The sequence below is a fragment of the Rousettus aegyptiacus genome, unplaced genomic scaffold, assembly GCF_014176215.1.
Source record: "Rousettus aegyptiacus isolate mRouAeg1 unplaced genomic scaffold, mRouAeg1.p scaffold_m13_p_6, whole genome shotgun sequence".
Lineage (NCBI taxonomy): Eukaryota > Metazoa > Chordata > Mammalia > Chiroptera > Pteropodidae > Rousettus > Rousettus aegyptiacus.
The window spans coordinates 31,457,547-31,478,675 of NW_023416309.1; the positions used below are offsets into that span (position 1 = coordinate 31,457,547).

Below are 21,129 nucleotides of genomic sequence, written 5' to 3' on the forward strand. Positions count from 1 at the left end.
GTTAAGAACTGTTTTTTTTTTTTGTTCTCTATATTCCTATGGGACTCCTGAATAGAAACCCCAAGCAGTTTTGGAACATGTCTCTTGGGTGGCAGTCACAAAAGCTAGGGCGAAGACATGTGTATAAACATCTTTGAAGGAGAAACTGGCAACTTGGGAAGGGCAGGAGGTAGAGGATGCAGGGCATATCTGTCGGCTTTCCTGATCTCTGGAAAGAATCTGAGTCAGACTATAGATGCTTGCTAAATTAGAAGCTTGACCCTCAGGCAGTTTTTGATGTATGCAAATGGACCTTTTAGGAGAAGACTGAGAGATGGGAGTATTTTGCTTGCTTTCTTTGCACTGAGCCCTGGGGCGATAGATGCAGTGAGTGCCCCTGCCCATTAATAACTGTTTGTTTGCTTTAGTCTGTGGATCTTGAATATTGGCTTTCAGGTCTAGATGTTTTGGAGGCCCGTTGCTAGGGTGAATGACTTAAAAATTGGGGCCCTGATGTAGTGTACAAACCCTTTGCCCTTTAGGAAGAAGCTGAGGGTTTAGGGCCCCCTCCCAATTGTATGATGTGTCAGGTAAGATTTATGACAAGAACGTGTTTTAGACTTTTTTTTTTTACCTGTGTTGATCTGTGCATTTCCTCATTCATCTGATGTGTAGAAGTCTCTTTAGCTAGTTTCTGGATTTCTGTCAGAGAGAATTGCTCTATGTATTCAATTCAGTGTGTTCACAGGAAGAGAGCTAATATCAGGAGCCTCCTATGTTGCCATCCTTAAAAATTGCTTGAGTTATTCTATCATTTACATGTAACTCAAGGTTTCACAAAATTAGCATTACCAAAAGTTCTTCTATTCCTATGTACTTAGGTGAACGAGGTATCTTAGCAGTTATACATTTTTTCATAAGCTCTGTTTCAGCTATATTCAACTCATTTAGAAATGGTATGCTGTCCTAATCACTCAGTCAAAAATATTCTCTAATTTTTCTTAGTATATTTTCTCAAGACCCCTGGGTTATTCATAAATTCATAAATGCATTATTTTCACTTTAAATATTTGAACCTTTTCTACATTTTATTTTTACATATTGTTATTCACTTTCAATTTCTGTTGTGGACTGAGAACATACTTTGCAATATTTTAATTTTTTTTAATTTATTAATACTATTTCATGGCTAAGATATGATCTTTCTTAAATAGTCTCTGTGCACTTGAAAAAAATGAGTATTCTGCAATTATCGTTTTGTGTTTTATAAAAGTTAATTCAATCAAGGTTTTTGTTAGTCTTACTCAGATTTTCTATAGCTATACTAATAACATCTATGATTCAAATATCAGTTAACTTGCAATATATGATAAATCTGTCAGAATTGGGCAAAACAATACTATAACAGACTTCAGAGAGAGAATTTATGCTATAAAATAGGGTAGTTGGAAAAGCATGGATTTTTGAATAAAACAGGCCTGAATCTGAATCTATGCTGCTAATTATACATTGTTTGTCTTCAAACAAGTTATTTAATTTTTCAGAGCCTCAGTTTTCTCATCTGAAAATTGTGATATTCCCTACCTTATAGAATTATTTAAACAGCCAAATAGTATTACTTGCTGCAATTTTAATAGCATTAACATCTCTTTTTATATGTAGATCCCAATGTGGTACCTTTTCAAAGTGATGTCTTTCATCCTAACTCTTGGAACTGCTCATGGTGCCTTTCGATATAAAAGATCTGTGAACCCTGAAGCAAATATGAATATTGTAAGTTTCTAGGAAATAAATGCTAAGCTGCTGAAATAAGTCAATGCTACTATTCAATTTTGGGAGGTTTTATTTAATAGATCTACAGTCAAATTTATATCTTTATATTCATATATTTTGATATGGGTCAACTAATATTCTTCATCTACTGTTCTATAGCGCATTTTCCTCTTTAGCTTTATTCTGTCTCTGTGATGAAAATATTTTTAAATATATCCACACTTCCAGGGAGGACTTATCAATTTTCTTTCATATACATACATACATAAGAGTTCAGATATAAACTTAGCTATATACATAAACATGCAAACGTTTATGGATGGGCATATATTTTAAAATTATTTATGGATGAGTAAGTAAAAGTATAAGTGATTAGTAATTAGAAAAAAATGGGTTCTTGAGATATATCTTGGGGGCAGGGGTTGTACTGATTTTTTAAAATTTGTCCATAAATTCCTAGTGTATAAGACAGATGCTTAGTAGGTATTTATAAATATTTATTACTGAATGAGTCAGTAAATTAATGGAAATAAATAGATAAGCTGAGGTTGAGAGAGAATGTGAATGTTCATTGTTATAGTAATAAATTAGCTTAATTAGATTATATTAATTGACTAACAATCTTATTCTGAAAAGTTTGCTTTTTCTTCATCTAGAGACAAATTATTTCCTACTGGGGCTACCCAGATGAAGAGTATAATGTTGTAACTGAAGATGGCTATATCCTTGGCCTTTATAGAATTCCTTATGGGAAGACAAAAATTGGTAAAAATTCAGGTAATATTTAAGATAAATTTCTGACTATCTGAGGCCTGAAGTTCTTAACTTCTCTATTTCTTTTCAGTGAGTTTAGGACAAGAAAAGGATTTGAAGATTTAGTGAACAGTTAATTTCTCGTATATCTCTCTATATTCTTCAAGAAGAGAGTCTGATTCTCCCCTGGCTTCCTAGTCACAGAGTGGTTTTAAAGTGTGGTGGAATACAAATTGTTCCTCCCAGATTTTCCTTGTGGATCACTTTACTTATACATGTTGATTTTGTAGAAGTTGTTGAATAATGGGTTAGAAATACTTGAAACACACATGCATGCACGCGCACACACACACATGAAATACTCGAAACACAATAACATTATTCTGTAATTTTGAAGAATGGCTGGTAATTTTTTTCCCCTTATCTTTATGGCTGTCTCCTCTAATAATAGCAAAGACTTCAGGTTGGTAGCAGCCTGATGACTCTTTCTTCTAGTAATAGGTACATTACTAGCAGCAGAGTGAGGTGCAAAAAAAAATGCACTAGAGGTTGCCTGTAATCCTATATCTGCCACTTACTAGCAGAATGTGTTGTGGATTAATTTTGCTTATTCATCTAACTGCTCAAATAAAAGACAGTTTTTTTCTTTTCTCTTTAGAGTTTCTCCCTGAAAATAATTTTTCTCATATTGTAAGACACCCTCTCAAGTTCTCGTTTTGAATATTAAAGTACATTTCAGACAAGACATTAATTTGAAACAACCACAATCAATGTAATTTTGAATGTTTATAAAGGACGCCTACTAGACAGAAAATGTTAACATAGATTTAACCTAATTATAGTAATCATTCCAGAAGGTATGGCCTAATTTCGCAAATACTATAATAAAAGATATAAAGATAATTTAAAAATACAGTGCCTTAGAGTTATCTAGAAGCAGGGTCTGAAGCAAAAATTTGGTGTTATTTATTGATGGAATACTGTCAGAAGAAAGTAATGTGGAAATCAGTTTAAGTCAGGGGAAGGAACTAAGGAAGGAAGTCACTCAGCTAAGTTTAGCTACAATATGGTCTCAAAGGAGCTTATGGATTCATGAATTGCTCTGTGGAGGTGGTCCCACCTTGAAGTTTGGTGACTAGCTTTTTGCATTGCCATATCAGTTAGTCATCTCTGAAGGCTACCCATAGAAAGAGGTGCAATCTCCTGGGTGAGGCAATTCCCATTTGCCTGGGGGGCAATTTTACAAAGAAAGAGGCAACAGTGAATCTTTCGAAAGCAATACTTATAACAGCTGGAAGAATGGTTTACCTGCTTGTTAAAGAAAATATGGGTGGGGAACTTGAATAGTGCACCCCTTGCACTTCTCAGATCCACTTGTTTCTCACATTAAGTTTATTTCATCCAGGTATAGCTTTTCCAGAATCATATAATTGGTCAGAATTTCTGGGGAAATTTACAAGAGAAAGGTTAGTGGGGAAAATTACTACATTTGCTATTGCAGTTGATCCTAATGGCATAACTTGTACTGGTAAAGGCCCACCTCTGCCCACTGTAGATCTCACCTCCCCCGCTACCCCGCCGCGCTGGCCCCAGCTATCTTTCCTGATGTGGTAAGCCAGGCCCTCATCTCTATGGGTTACTCTGTCCGCAACAGGTTGTAGTTGCTGTACTTGTACATTTGCAGTTAAAATGGATCACCTGAATACCAAATATATTTTTCTTGTCTTCATTACGTATAAGCAGCTCCATCTCCTCATGATGATTAGGGCCAACTACTCCTGCCAGTATAGTAATTCCTTTCTCTGCCTCTCAGTGTTCGAACATGAGGAGCCCAAAGTGACCAGGTAGAAACATTTTCTTTCTGAGAGCCAGGACCTCCAGATTTATAGAACCTAACATTGTGAGGACAGAAAGTACAAATTCCTGAGTAAGTTGCTGGGAGTAATAGTGATCCTTAATTCTACTTCCTCACCTCCCCGCCTCCCCAAACTCATGAATCTACTAATTAGAGAAATCAGCAATATATTGTGGTCATTTATTTAAGATGTATAATGAATTCTAAAGGATATCACCCACACCTCCAGGATGTTATCTCTCAGTTAGCATCTCCCCAGACAGTGTCTGTCTGACATCTATTGGTTGGTTAATTAGTTTACATTGTGTAGTGTTTGTTGACCTTTCTATTTCCCCCTACCCCCACCCAAACACAGATTGAGTATTGTTCTGGAAGGCTGAAGGGAGAAAAATTAGTTCCTTGCTTCTCCTGCATAACTGCTTTTTCTTCTCACAGGTCTGCACCACAATAAACATGTTTGTAAGACTTTTTCCAATCTTTTTTGTAAGTTTTATGTAGGGTTCATGGGAAATTGCTTATAGGAAGGTATGGACTTTCCCAATTTCTACTGAACCTAGAATCTTCATCTATACCTGGCCTTCACTACTGTTTTAATTATTCTACCTGAACTGTCCTGATTGTGTCTCCCACACACAAGGAAGGACTTATATCTGCTTTTTCCCTGAAAGCACCTGTCTCTCCTCAGATTTGGGGCCTGATTTTTGCTCTGTGACATCAGCTCACTGATGAATTTCTTTTTTAAGTCAGAAATTTGAACCTAGTTTATTATAAGAGTGAGAGTAGCATTTTTTCCATTTCACACTATATCTCAAAATGGAAGCGGAATTTCTCTACTTCTGAGCTTTTAGCTTCTGCTGGTGTCCTCCTCAGTGTATTTATTTTCAACTCGATAAATGGAATATCTTCCAAGCCCTCCCAAGGCACGTTAATCAGTTGATGAGTGTTCTGGTCTTATTTAATAGATTTAGCATACTTACATCTAAGCCTCTTTATCCTTTCACAATCTGCTGTTGCAATTCTGGAATTTTCTAAGTTTTCAAGAAATCGAAGCAGAGTGCCGGGACTGTCCGTGTGTTAAATCCTGTGTTATAAGAATGAACTTCCATTGAAACAAATTCTCCCTTATTCAGACCTATATCCAGGACATATATGTCCCCTGTCATCTAACACCTAGACATACTCTCCCAGTTCCTGCTGTTACATACATATTAGCCAGATTTTGTAGCTCCTTTAGTGTATAGTCTCTCCTCTCTCAGGCCCAACACTTCTTCAGTAAAGCTACACTGGAACTCAACTGTAATTAACTGAATGAGTATCCAGGAAGGGATTGGAGTGGATCTTGAGGAGAAGAAGCTTTGTTCCAACTCAGGGTGCATTATTCTCTAAAAAAGAGGAGCGAGTCACTTTTGCAATGTCGGTGAGTTCAGGGACATCTGGAACTCAAGTTACTGAAGTTCTACCGAGATACTCCTATCTCAAGTCTCAGGGTCCTACGTCCCTATCAAGGCTCTGAATATGGCACAGATTCTTCCCAGTGCTAAGAATTCAAGCTTCCTGAAGTTCTGCTATTGTTACAATTAGGTCTGGACCATGATTTTCACATCAGTTTGGCCTCTGGCTATAGAAGATGAGGGTGTTTAGATGCTGCCAAGGAGGTCTTATGAGTTTCACACTTTACTTCAAAGTGGTGATCAATTGCCCTGAACCTATAATTTCTCTCTGTGAAACACTGTTGACACTCAGCAACAGCTACCCAATTTCTCAGACCTCATAATTTATATTTCCTCTGTACCTCTTAACCGCAAGACATACTGTATAAGCCAGTCATCCCTTTCCTGTATTGTCATAAGAAATGCGAATACTTTAGCCAATGGAGTGCTACAATATGCAAGTTTTTTTTCAATAATTCACCTAGACTCAATGCCAGCCAACCAGCAAGTCATCCAACTCCATAATTCCATCCATAAGTATTAGCTTCCTTAATCACTTTTGGGAGTAACTGCTAGATCAATTTCCCTAGAAGCAGAGCCTGTGAAAGAGAGTTGAGTGCACATTATTGATGCAATCTCAGGAAAAAGGTAATGGGGAAAGCAAAAAAGAACAGAAGAAGGAGTTAAGTAGATGTGTGGTATGACGAGGAGTCTAGCTTTAGCCTGGTCTCTTGGGGATATATAGAACATGGAGTACAACAGAGTTGGTCCAACCTCGAAGCAAGAGAGTCAGTCTTTTGCACCTTCATATCAGTTGGTCAAAGTGTAGATTGTCTTCTTCCTCCCCCAGTGTGGGAGTTCCCATTTAGCCAATAATGCCAAAAGTGTTTCTCCTGAGAGGAGCAGCTGTATAGCTGTGTACACTTAGCAGTTAACACAGCTTAGTGGGATCTATGCAGGGCACCAACAGCATTACTTTAGTAGATGATAAAGATGTGGATTATGGGTAAATGACAACTCGGGGCTTAAAACCAAGTTACTAGTGAACACAATGATTCAGTGGTCATGCCTATATTTAATATATGTCTGGAAATATGATTATAAAATTGTTTTATGAAATGAAAAGTAGGAAAATCATATAAATATATTTTATATAATGTTATTTAAAATATATGTAAGTGCCCAAATTACTATTAGATAGTTGAATATTCTATATCATTAAAGTTTATGTATTTAAGTGGAACATGACTTAATTGCCCACTTGGTCATTTGAAAGAAATTATTAGTGAACTATGTTAAATAGATCTGATATACCATAGGGTTAAATATTAACTTACCCTATTTATATAATATTTTTTTATTTTAAAATTATTATTTATTAAAAGATTGAATTTCAGATGAGATATTCATGTAAATACTACAAAATTTAAAACAAAAAATTTTCTGCATTTTTTTCTAGCTCAGAGGCTTGTCGTATACTTGCAACATGGTTTGCTTACATCTGCCAGCAGCTGGATTTCCAATCTTCCTAACAACAGCCTGGGCTTCATTCTGGCAGATGCTGGTTATGATGTATGGATGGGGAACAGCAGAGGGACTACATGGTCCAGGAAACACATGTACCTCAAAACAAATTCCAAAGAATTTTGGGCTTTCAGGTACAAATAAAATTAAGTAATGTTTCATTTTATTTTATAAGTGTATTGAACATTTTTCTTCTTTTTGAATAAAAGAAAGTAAAATATATAAATCTCTTCTCTAAACTTGGCTTTCAATAGATCATCAAAATTTATGTAAATTTTAGCTTGAGAATTAAAGAGTGCTCATTTGATTTTGAGCTTGTTTCTCATTTTTCAGCAGTAACCTTTATTGACTGACTACGCTTTTACTCTGTAACCTATATATTTAGCCTGCCTTACTGTATTTAGAACATACAAACATCCTCTTTATGAGACTACCTCGTAACTAGTTTATTCTCTTGACCTTGTGTTCTCTATTCACTAGAAGCCTCTATTCACTAGATACGTTATACCATGCAAATTCTTGATAATACCCCAAAAGAGTTGAAAATTGCTTTTATTTATTATCTTCAAATGCTAATGTAACATCAGTAGAAAGTGCATTTTCCTTTTTTTTTTTTTTTTTTGTAGTTTTGATGAGATGGCTAAATATGACCTTCCAGCCTCCATTGATTTCATTGTGAAACAAACAGGACAAGAGGAAATATTTTATGTAGGCCATTCACAGGGTACTACTATTGGTATGGCAAAAAAGATTATTGCTAATATTCCTTAATTACATTTTTAAAATTTGTAGATATACTTATTAAGGATGTGGATAAGCTTATAGATCTATAAGTAAAATGAAAAAGAATTGTGAGACAAGTATCGCATAGTAGTTCCCTGGAAGCTTACATCCTACTTTTTAATTCCACATAGTTTTCTGTTGTCACAAAGAATTGATGTTAAAAATCAAGATTGAGGTTTTGTTTGTTTCTAATTGGGTAAAAGTTGGATATCTATCTTAAGATCAAAGTGAGGTTATAACTATCACTTGTTCTATGAATAGAAATTTCATAATTATTTTCCTTTTAAAAGCTATAACCTAGGGCTGTATGAGTGAGAGACTTGAAAAAGTTATTTATGATTTTGCATTTAGGACAAATTAAACTTAAGAAATGTACAAAGTCGAGAAAAGCCTTTATATAGTTAAAGACATCTAGAAAAGAACTTTCATGTCCTGACAATACTAATGCTTCTACCTAATGTGTAACAACTTAACTTTCAGAAAAAAAAGACCTAACATAATTCTCTTGCATGGTATTATAAACCTATTTATGTAAACTTACTCTTTCTACTTTGGAATTAGAAAAGGCTATTTTATAATAGAAGCCAATATTAGACGAGTCTCTTCTAAGATGAAGAATATTCCTTTCTTATAGGGATAATCTACTTCCTACTACAAAAAGTGTATTGAATAACAACCTAATCCTGTTTTTCATAGATCTTTTCTCTGACATTTATTAACCATGCAGGTAACTTTTTAGTCCAAATTTTCATCAGCCATCCAATTATGTGGAACCAAGAATCCCAGGAAATTTTTTAAATAAGAAAAAAATGAGTGCCAGATCTTATTGACTCATAATATGGTATATAATTCTTTTGTTATTTGACTTCTTAGAACTCGGGGAAGGCGGGGTAAAAAACAATAAAAACGGAGATGTGCACAAGTACATGGCTTGATATCAAAAAGGGAAAAACTACTTTTTGTCATATTAATGACTTTAAGCTATCAATAAAATGTAAACTACTGTTTAGTATCCTCTGTACAAGATGGCAAGAACATTTTAAAATATATTAAAGCAATTTAACATTTATTGTCTCTCTCACCTAAAGTGTAAGATTCATCTATCTAAAAAATTCACTTACCTCATTTTTACCATTGCCAGTTATACAAATATTCAGTATCGTTTCTGATTTTTAAACTATAGTGTTATAAGACTAACTGACTTACTGCTAACTTATCATCATTTATGGTCTATACACTAGTTTTTAATCCTAATAATCAGCATTATGTTGTGATCAATATGCATGTCTCATCCTGGATTATCAATAAATGTTTGGTAAGTGAATTAAAAAAATAAATGAGTAAATTAATTATTCAGAGCCTTATTCAACATGGTGTAATTTCTCACATGTTTGAAATTTCTTAATAGTTAATTTATTTTTTTTCAGCTTTTATAACATTTTCCACTATACCAAAGATAGCTGAAAGAATCAAAGTATTTTTTGCCTTAGCACCAGTTTTTTCCATTAAATATTTAAGAAGCCCTTTAATTAAAATTGCATACAAGTGGAAGTCAGTGATCAAGGTATGTTATTTCTTTCCTTTATGTAGTTTATAACCCAAAATAACAATGATTCTGTACTTTCAAAATAAAATGTCTTGACTATGCTTGCACAGCCAAATGTATGAATTGAATTTTTTGTTTTATTTACACTAGATTCTTGCCTTTTTTCCTACCAAAGTATAGGATATTACTTATGGTAACTTTGAACATCTCACTATGAAAGAAAATCCAGCAATCAAATTGTCTCTAAATTCTGCTTCCAAGTTTTGTCCCCAATTTGAATGTTTTAAACTACTGTGAGATATTGCATTTGGTTGTATATTGTTTTGGTCTTCCAAATATGAATAACGTAAATTTATTTTACAGTTTTTTTCTGGCAACAAAGCTTTCTTACCTAATACTGCATTTAAAAGACTTATTGGTTCAAAGCTGTGTCCACTAAAAATTTTTCGTAAGACTTGCCGTGATTTCTTGTTTACGCTCTATGGATATGACCCGAAGAACTTAAATATGGTGAGGACGAGTTCTATTAAATTGTATTTTGTCACTTTTTGGAAAGCAAATCTTAATAGTGCTTATTTTATGTTTTGTGTGTCATTTTATGATATAGCTCTACCTATCTATTATCTATCTATATATTAGCAGTTAAATTCTTTGTCTTTCTGATTTTGTGGCCATACCAACATTGTTAAACTAATTTGATTTGTGTGATGGGATTATTTGTCTTGCTTTCTGTTGAGAACAGAGAGCAGCTGTTGTGATGGGTATCTTTATTAACTTTTGCTAGCGGGTGTTAGTTTCCTAAGGTTTCTTGAATTTACATTGTCTTCTATTCATTTGTTTCCCATGACTCCTCCTCTTATGTCCTGGTTCCTAACACTGCTTCCCCTCCTTGTTGATCCTTTTGTAATTAGAATTAGCGCCTGTCAATTATCTTTTGTACTTCATCAAAATTCTTGACCCTCAAGCTACTATATAGATTCTCTAAAAGATATAAGTATTCATTCTAAAACCTTTTCGAATAATTAAAAATCCATATTTGACAGAAGCAATTGTAGCATTTGGACTTGTTATTGGTTCTTGTACTTCGACCTTTCAAGAACATCTTAATAAGAACCAATTTATTCATTCAAAGAAAGAGAAGTGTTCTCTTAATTTCCAAAACATTTTTTCATACCACAAAGATTTGTTGATTTTGCCCAACCTCACAAAGGTCTTAGCACAGTTCTAGAGGGCTATCCAATTACATAAATTTGAAAGAAATACTTCAGAATAGAAGAAATGAACTCAGTTTTCTTTTTCCAATAAAGGTGTGAGCAGTGTAAATTCTGCCATAGAAGTTTTTTAAAAGATTATTTTAATATATTCTCTTTCTCATATAATTCTTGTCCATCTAGTATTATATACCTAACATAAAATGACTGGAAGAATTATAAATATAATTTTTCTTTTTGCTTGCCATATTCATTCATTCTATATTTTGGGTAGTATGGGTAGTATAATTGGCATTTTCTGTAATTATACTGTGGTGTCTTTGAGAACTCTGTGTGTGTGTGTGTGTGTGTGTGTGTGTGAACTATAAGGAAAGCTTATACTTCAGTTTCTTTGCTTTTAAATTTGTGAGTCTCCCTTCTGGGACAAAAGTTGACAGTATCATAGGTTGTAATATTGTTGTGTCCTAAATTATTTGGGATTAGGAATGTTTGAGGAGGAAAAATTTCACACACAGTGTGTGTTGGAACACTAAGAGTGATTCACAATATAGTTCAGTTTGATTCGGTCTTCTTGATCCTCTAAAGATCTATGGAGAACATAGAGCATGACTTGGAGTTTATTTATTATAGTCAGTATGAATAACAGAAAGAAAAGCTCACAGTTTATAAAAAAGGCAGTGAGTAGAATCAGGCCAAAAAACTACGAACATATGATTCCAACTCTATGAGATTTTGTAAAAAGCAAAAAATCATTTGAAGCAATAATGGCCAAAATTTTTTATATGTGATGAAAACTAAAATATACAAATCCAAGATGCTCACTGAACCCCAAGAAAGATAAGCATGTGTGTATATGCATATACATGTGCACATACACACAGATAAAGACAAAAATCAAATTTTTGAAAACTACTGATAATGAAATCTTAAAACAGGAGACACATAACAATAAATAGCAAAAAGACAGATTTAATCCCAATGATACAGATAATTAATACAAATATAATTATCTATTCCCTTTAAGTAATAGATGACATTTTCAGGTTGGATGAAAAATCAGGCTTCAAATGTATGTTGTCTACAAGTTCCTCGCTTAAAATATAAGGTGAAAAGAAACATGGAAAAAGACATAATATTGCAAACACTGCTTATAAGGAAGCTGGAATGGCTATATCAGTGTGAAAGAAAGCAGATTTCAGAACTCAGAATATTACCAAGAATATAGAGGAACATTACATAATGATAAAGATGTCAGCTTATTAAAAAATATATAATGAAATTAACAAAATTGAAAGAAATAGAAAAATACTGAATTTGTATATTTCAGTACTTACCTGTCATTAAATAATAGAACAAGTAGAGAATCAGCAAGTATTAGAAGGCTTAAATAATAATAATCTACCTGACCTAACTGGCACTTATGGAATACTCCATTCAACAATAGTAGAATATATACTCTTTTCAAGTTCATATGGAACACTCATCAAAATAGGTCGTATGCTGAGACATGAAACAAGTCTTAGCACATATTAAAAGATTAAAATTATAGAGATTACATATTTTGATAGCACTGTGTTTACCCAATTCCTGTTGTCCTGGCAGTAAGAGTCCTACCATATAGTAATTATATTGTAATGAAAAAATCCCTCATGTATATTGCAATCAGAAGCTAATCACATTTTTGAGTTAGCTTTGCCATGTAAGGATTTGCTACAGACAAAGAAGTAAAAGTGTCAAAGGAATGAATAGAACATGAGTAAAAGAATTATATAAATCTACATGATTGAAAGTATTTGATGGCCCTACCTGTTTTTCTGTTATTTGTCCTGCTTCTTTTGATTAACATCACTATTCTGTAATAACTCATTTAGTTGTATATTCACATTGTCACAGCTAGTCAACACCAACATCACTGCTTAAGGAAATTTCAGAAATCAGAAGTCCTGGCCTAAGAAAAGGTGGATGTTTTCTCTTTTGGCGCCCCATGGAAGCCATCAGAGCAACATGGGCAGGCTTCACTTGAATTTTCTCCATGCGGTTTATATTGTTTGCCTTAAATTGTAAAGCAGGATAAACTAAACACTAAATGTTAGGCAGTAATATAAAGGAGAAAATTTAAAGTCCTTACCTTTAGAGAACCAAGGTAATGATAAGTCTCCTTAGACAATCTAGTGAAAAGGTTTTACAAACAATTACAGTACAATGCAAAAAAGTCTGATGATAATAGGTAAAAATTACTATGAGAGAAGTGAGAGCATTACCTTCTGAAAATGATTTTGCATTTGTCTATTTCCTTTTGAGGTTCTGTTAAACTGATATTCAGTTAGTTATATTTTGAGGTTAGCAGGTCCATAAGATTCTTTTTAGTAAATTGAGTCTTTTAATAATATTTTTAAAATTTATCATGCTACTTTATGCTTTAAAGTCCATTTCTGATATCAATAAAGCTGCATATAAATTTCATAATCCTTAATGAGTATGTTTCCCACCTCACACTTATGTTTTATACATGTCTCTTATAAATTGCATAAAATTGGCTTTTTATCTCACTCCCACAATCCTCATCTTTTAATTTTAACAGTTAATTCATTTGTATTTAATTTAACTGTTCATATATTGGGATTTAAATATATTCTCATATTTTGTGTATTTTAAAAATATGTTCTTCCTTTTTTGTGTTTCTCTTGTTATCTTTTGAATTGAAAATTTTTATCATTCTTTCTACATTTTTAAGTTAGACATTGTTACTATTTTTAGTGATTTCCCTAGAAATAAAATATGCATAATTTTTAATATCGAATGTTAACTAATATTTTTATGCTTCTTATAGACATTTTGAGGACCTTAGAACACTTTAGCTCCATTTATCCTCTTCGTGACTTATATGCAATTCTTATTGTGTATTTTAAATCTATCTTATTTTTAAACATCGCCACATATTATTTATATAGATAATATTCATTTAAACCTAGATATTTACCACTTCTTTTGCATTCCTTCTCCCTGAAGTTCATCCTGAGAATTTCCCTTAATGAAGGTCTATTTATGGCTAATTCAGTCAGATTTTGCTTGTCTAAAAATAAGAGTTTTCACAGAGAATGATACCTGGAAAGTGTTTTTTTACTAATTCTTTAATAAATTAAAATACTGTTTTTAAAATAAGCTGAACCTGAAATCATTATTACTATAAAAGCAATGTTTATAAAATATAGTTACTATAATTTTTACTTAGAAATATATAAATCAAATCTAGATAATTTTGTTCTATTTCAGAATGTTCAAACATTCCACAGAGATAATTTCAGTTTTATTTGTAAAGTACGAAAATATTTTAATCAAAAATTCCTGTGGTTGTATAACTGTCATTATGTTTATCAATAAATTATAAATATTGACAGTCAAAGTCAATTCTGATTTTATTGCATTTGATCTTTATATTTTACTTCACAGTTTACATGGGCAACCACATCGGGCATGGAGTTTAGCTAAGGCTGAAAGTATGGTAGAAAAGCATAAACTCTAAAGTAGATAGACTTGGGTTCTAATACTTTAAGACTTTTGTCATTATACTCATACCATTTTTATCAACTTCTCATTAACTTCTACTTTTTCCTAATTATTTTATGAGTTTACCTTGTCTTCCCAAATAAAATAAATAGTTTTAGGATCAAATAAATAGTTATATTTCTTATTTCACTAAGCACAGAGATGTGCATATTATAAACACAGTAATCTTTTTTTTTTTTTTTTTATGTCTTGTTAAACTGATTGATCTTCCCAGAGACTAAATAGGTAGTATAAACCTAGAATACAGATTGACACGAGGGCTGCTGTATTTCCGAATCAGCTTCACTTTGAGTTGTGTAGAACTTTAGGCTCCCAATTTATTGTGGAGAGGGTATCTTTTTGATTCTCTCAACTGCCTTGGGAAGCCCTTTGCTGATATTTGTTTTCCTCAACTAGCTAAGTTCTCAAAATGAAACTTCAGATTCTCTAGGATAGCCTTAAGGAAAAAGTCACTTCAGTACTTTGCTCTTTCCTTGTTTCTGTGCTATTTTTTTCCATTTGTCCTGGTAATTTCTATGTTTTCAATTCTTAAGTGTTTTCAAAAGGTGTGTTTTGTGTCTTCTGTCACTTTTCATTGTTTTTAGTATGTGATAATGGACCACATAGCTTAGAAATCCAATAATAGCTTCTACATTAATGTGCATTTAATAAGTATATTGTGTATTTAATTAAAATATAATTTTATTTTATTAACATTATTTAAAATTAATGTTTTTTTGAAATTATTTCAATAAATATAAAAGATTATACCTTCTCCAATTAGACTAAATATAAAAATAATTTTTTTTAACCCCTTAGAGTCGTATGGATGTTTATATGTCACAAAACCCAGCAGGAACATCTTTTCAAAATATACTCCACTGGAGTCAGGTATAACTTTTAAAATGCATTTCAGTATAATATTATTAATGCTACTCTTGATTTATGCCACTGACATAAAATGATATTTAGAAGGATAAAATGAAATTATTACATATTTTTATAATTCTTTATAGTTTATGGGTTAATATCATAATCTATTAGATCCACTAAATCTAAGCAATGATCAGAACAGTATAATTATTTTCTGTTTTACAAATGAGAAAATATGAATTCAGAACAGAAAACTACGGACCACCTAAGTCATGCCTATTATTTGACTTGCCCAAAGATTCAAAGCTATTCCTTTAAAAAAAAAGAACTAAGACTAGAACACAGGTCTCTTAATGCCTAGTCTTTCACCAGACTACACTTTCTTCTCTGTTAAATTGTGAAGTCCATGAAGGCCATAAGCAAGTTTTGTTCATTTTTATGTTTGCAAGTCAAAGAGTTCTTGGCAACTAGTAGATACTTAAGAATATTTGTGGAATTAATATTGATTAAGAAAAAAATTCAGTGTGAATATCATCTAAATGTTGAGAGCCAGGATAATATCACAGAAAGAATATTATTATTGAGATCAAAATACAGACATTGAATCCTTTCTCTGAACTTTATTGGCAGTGTAACATTGAGCAAACTTATTTAATCTTTATGAATTCCATTTCCTTAATTTGATAAAAATAAAATTAATAATAATTCTCTGACCTAATAAAAATATTATGAGAATTTAAAAAGATATTATAACTGTTCTTTAAATTTAATAAGCACTAGATAAATTTAAATTATCATTAAGATATTGCTTAATGGCTTTTTCATTTAAAAAATATTTAAATATACTTAGTAGTTGTTTTGAAATAAATTATTTAAAATCTATGTTATAACGACTTTAGATTACTTTATTCCGGTAATAACTAGATCAAAAAAATTGAAGCAACCTTTGCATTTATTCAACCATTGAAACTATTTATTGAGCACCTATTATATTCCCTGGATTCTTCTATGCTCATGATATACATCAGTAAACAAAATAAATATTTTTGTCTTCTTAAGGTTACATTCTATTACTAGATATACAAACTGTAAACAATACACATGGCAAATAAGTAAATTATTGAAATGTTAGAAGAGGATAAAGACTATGGAAAAATGAGGGAAAAGAGATGAAAAAGAGTTGAGGCCTGCTGGATAGTGGGTTATGTTTTTGAATAGAGACATTAAGCGAAGCCTCAATGAGATGGTGACATTTTAGAAAAGATTGAAAGGGGGTGAGAAAGTTAGCAATGTGAATATCTGGGGGAAGAGCATTTCAGATAGAGAAAATAGCCAATGCAAAGCCCTTAGGAGTATTTCTAAGAGGCACAGCTAAGAGGCTGGTGCGGCTAACATGAGCGATTAAGGGAGAGAGTAGGAAGAGGGGTGGGGGGAGGACAGGGGCAGAAAAGTAAAAGGGAATCAGAAAGGAATTCGTATGCCATTGTAAGGATTTTGGCATTCTGTACAAAGTGGGTAGCCACTGCAGGTTTTGGGGTAGGAAGCTGATGTGATGTGATTTACATTTTTAAAGGAATACTTTGTCCACTGTTTGAGTAGACTGTGATGGGGCAAATGTAGAAGTAGCAAGAAATTTAGGAGATTATTACAGTAATCTAAACGAATTAATTATGCCTTGTACTGATATACTCTCAGTTGAGGTGGAGAAAGTGGTTAGATTCTGAATATACATATGTATATTGTGAACATGGAGCCAACAGAATTTAATGATAGGTTTCTATGCGAGGTGAAAGAGGAGAGTCTTGGAAGACTCCAAAGTCTTTGACTTAAGCAATAAAAAGATGACACTATCAATAAAGGAGATAGGGAGGTTTGATGTTGGAGTGGGTTTCGTGAGTTGGGTGGGTTTGGTGGGTTGGGTGGGTTTGCTCTCTTTGGGAGATATTAAGTTTTAAACATCCAAGTAATGATTTTGAATAAGTAGTTTTGTATAGTAGTCTAGAATTTAGAAGAGAGTTATAAAAGAAGATAAACATTTTGAATATGGAGGACATTTAAAGCCAAGAGACTAGATGACAACACAAATACAATAAGTATAGGTGGAGAAGAAAAGAGGAGCAAGAATGGAGTGCTAAGACATGAAAATATTCAGAAGTCAAGTAGCAGAGACTGAATATACCAAGGAAACTAAAAAGGAACAATGAGTGAAAAATGAAGATCAAGAAATTATCATATTCTAGAAGCTAAGTGAAGCATATTTCTAAAGGATGAGGGAATCAATGATGTCAAGTGCTGCTCATATATAATATGAAAAATTTCTCAGAATTGACCAAAGTTTTACAAATGTCAGGTCACAAATTACCTTAGCCAATTTTGGTAAAAGGAAAGAGCTACAAGGGAAGAAGTGTTCTCAGAGAAAAATCAAATCTTCAACAGAACAAGAAAGTAAAGAAGCCAATCAGAGAATTTTAAGATACAGGCTGATGATCCAGAGGCTAATCCACACAAACAGCCAGCCTGGGCACACACTGTAGACTTTTCTAAAATCTCTTGCAGGTCTACAAATCCCTCAAAAACAGCAGCTGACCTCAGTGTGTCTGTACCTCTTGCAAAATGGCCCCAAACCCAGCACTAGTAGTAGCCAGTCTTGGTTCACAGGATAACCACTTCCAGGTTCCCCTAAGCCCAGCACAGACAGCTACCAACCACAGATCACTTTTTGCTTATACCAGGTAGTCCCAGGCCAGACATAGGCAGTAACTGAACTTAGCCTGCACCAGAGTACCTTCCAAGAGGCTCCAGAACCAATACACCTGGTAGCCAGCTTCAGATCACACCAGAGCATCAATCAATTAGCACCATAAACAACACACTCAAAAGGTGGACTCAGCATGCACCAGAGCCCCATTAAAGTCAATCCCATTCCAAGAAGTCAGCCCCGACACAACAGCTTTTCCACTAAAGTCACAGCCAGTCCTCACAGCCACTCAGCCTGAGAATCAGTCCTACCCACTAATGTGCCAACAGCAATCAAGGCTCAACTACAACAGGAGAGCACACAGGGATAGCTTTGGAATACCCAGCTCAGCCAAACAGGAAGACTATGCCACGGGCCCCACAGGACACCTTCTACGTAAGACCACTCTGCCATGACTGAGGCATAGCAGATCTACCTAATACATAGAAACAAACACAGAGGGACAGCCAAAATGAGGAAACCAAAAAATATGTCCCAAATGAAAGAACAGGACAAAACTCCAGAAAAAGAACTAAGCAAAATGAAGATAATCTACCAGATGCAGAGTTTAAAATACTGTTTATAAGGATGCTTAATGAACTTAGGGGAAGAACAGATGATCTCAGTGAGAACTTCTACAAAGAGATAGGAAACATGAAAAAGGAGATAGAAACATGAAAAAGAACCCTCAGAAATGAAGAATATAATAACTGAAATGAAAAATACATTAGATGGCATCAACAAATTAGATGAAGCAGAGAATTGAATCAGCAATTTGAAAGACAAGGTAGCAGAAAACACTCAATTGGAACAGCAAAAAGAAAGAATTTTAAGAAACGAGAATAGTTTAAGAGACCTCTTGGATGACATCAAGTATAACAACATTCATGTCATAGGGGTTCCAGAAGGAGAAAAGACAGCGAAGGGATTGAGAATCTATTCGAAGACACAATGTTTGAAAAAAATCAAAAATATGAAAAAAAAAAATTAAAAATAAGAAGATATTCCAAAGAAAAAAGTCCTTACTGGCAAACATATAATAAAAGGTTTGGATTGACCAATACTAAAGCGAATACAAAGGTTAAAAATCATAAGTAGGGAGATCCTGTATAATTACAACAGTAAATTAAGGGATATACACACACACAAAGTAAAAAATAATGACAAAAACATAAACATAGATGAGTTAAAAGTACTGATTTTAGAATGTGTTGAAACTTAAGTGACTATCAAATTAAAATAGACTGCTATAAACATAGCCTGGTTTATATGAAGCACATGGTAACCACAAACCAAAAATCTACAAGAGAGGTACAAGAAATAAAGAGAAAGGAATATAAACACAATGCTACCAAAAGCCATCAACATATAAGAGAAAAAGAGAATAAGGAACAAAGAACTATAAAAACAATCAGAAAATAATTAATAAATGACAATAACTATATACGTATCAATAATTACTTTAAATGTAAATGGATTAAATGCTCCATTCAAAAAAAGAATGGATAAAGAAGGTGCGGTGTGTGTGTGCATGCGCGCCGCGCGCATACAATGGAATATTATTCGGTTATAAAAAAGAATGAAATCTTACCACATGTGACAACATGATTGGAACTAGAGGGTATTATGATAAGTGAAATAAGTCAGATAGAAAAGACAAATACCATATGATTTTATTTATATGTGTAATCTAAAAAGTGAAATAAATAAGACAGAAACAAACTCATAGATACAAAAAATAAACTGATGGCTGCCACATGGGAGGGGTGTTGGGCTGAATGAAAAAGTGAAGGGATCAAGAAGTACAAATAGGCAGTTATAAAATAGTCACAGGAATGTAAAGTGCAGCTTAGGGAATGTAGTCAATAATATCGTGATAACTATATATGATATTAGGTGGGTGTAAGACTTAACAGGGAATCACTTCATAAGTTATATAAATGTCTAACAATGTGCTATATACCTGAAACTAGTATAATGTTAAATGTCAACTATAAGTGAAACTTAGAAAAAAAAAATTAAGATATAGGCTAATGATGGGATTCCACATGGCAGAGAGAATTTTAGGAGTTAGATAGAGTTGGGAGAAGATAAAAATGGGGATGTATGGAGACTTGCAGGGATTAGAGTACCAGAGAAGATGGGTAACCTGAGAGTCTGAACTTTCTTGTAATGAAAACATAATCAGGGGGAAAAAAATGGACATAATTAGATTAGATTTAATAGGCTCAAAACAGATAGTGGTAGTGAGGTTGTGAGTGTTAAAGAGTGACGCAAGAGATAGAACATGCTCTTGAGCCCTGTTGCTGAAGCAAGGGTATTAAGGGAAGTGTTACATTAATCCCAGCACACTTAGTTATAGACACTCTCTTGTGACCTCTGTAGATAAAGCTGAGGTTTTCTGGGAAGCGTGGTGTTACCCCAAACACACAGGCCCCCTTTAATAAGGTAAAAGGCCTTGGGGAGATGTTCACTTATGTGAAGAAGATAGATTTAGATTCTATAGATTTTCCTGCCCCCCAACTCCCTCTTCCATTTCTAACTCTATGCAAAGGAAGGGAGGAGCAAGGAAGTCCACCTACACAAATACCAACATACCCAGTACAAAGGGGCCATATGTACAATGCACACTTAACTTGTATCAACTGCCGCTGTAATGAATAAAAGGAGTATAATCTTACTTTTTAATTTTTCTTTCAGCTTTTCAATTCTAGCTACATGAAAGCTTTTGACTGGGGCAGTCCTGCTCTGAACTTGATTCATTATAATCAGGTACATAATTATGCATAAACTAAAAATTATCTCCCTGATCAGTTCAGAAGGTCTTGCTATAGATAAAGGCTCATCCGTAAAGCCAAAGAGTACAATAACACAGGAAGAAAGACCAATAGATGAAAATCATGTTACTTTGGATCCATATTGTCACATCCAACCAAAATGGCTTTTCCATGTTTCCTATATATTTTATTTGCTATGTATTTTAACAAATATCTTGGAGCAGCCTAGAAAAGTTGGCAGGCACTAGAATAATTAATCACCCCCTCAAAAGGAAAAATATCATGCTTATAATATGCATAGTTCTGTGCTTGGGTGAATAAGAAATTTAACTATTTGACCCT

At 33.4% G+C, this 21,129-nt stretch overlaps 1 protein-coding gene across 5 annotated transcripts in view; it reads left to right on the plus strand.

Moving 5' to 3' along the window:
- Positions 1-21,129, plus strand: part of LIPJ (lipase family member J) — a 46,314-nt gene that overhangs the window by 6,192 nt on the left and 18,993 nt on the right. For 3 of the 5 annotated variants that reach the window (XM_016129201.2, XM_016129202.2, XM_016129205.2), the window contains 8 exons: positions 1,642-1,752; positions 2,409-2,529; positions 7,250-7,448; positions 7,941-8,050; positions 9,525-9,661; positions 10,007-10,153; positions 15,220-15,291; positions 20,711-20,782. In XM_016129201.2, the coding sequence (XP_015984687.1) occupies positions 1,648-1,752; positions 2,409-2,529; positions 7,250-7,448; positions 7,941-8,050; positions 9,525-9,661; positions 10,007-10,153; positions 15,220-15,291; positions 20,711-20,782 (963 nt within the window). In that variant the 5' untranslated portion in view covers positions 1,642-1,647. The remainder of the gene's footprint in view (positions 1-1,641; positions 1,753-2,408; positions 2,530-7,249; positions 7,449-7,940; positions 8,051-9,524; positions 9,662-10,006; positions 10,154-15,219; positions 15,292-20,710; positions 20,783-21,129) is intronic. The other 2 variants (XM_016129206.2, XM_016129207.2) reach the window with 1 other exon arrangement.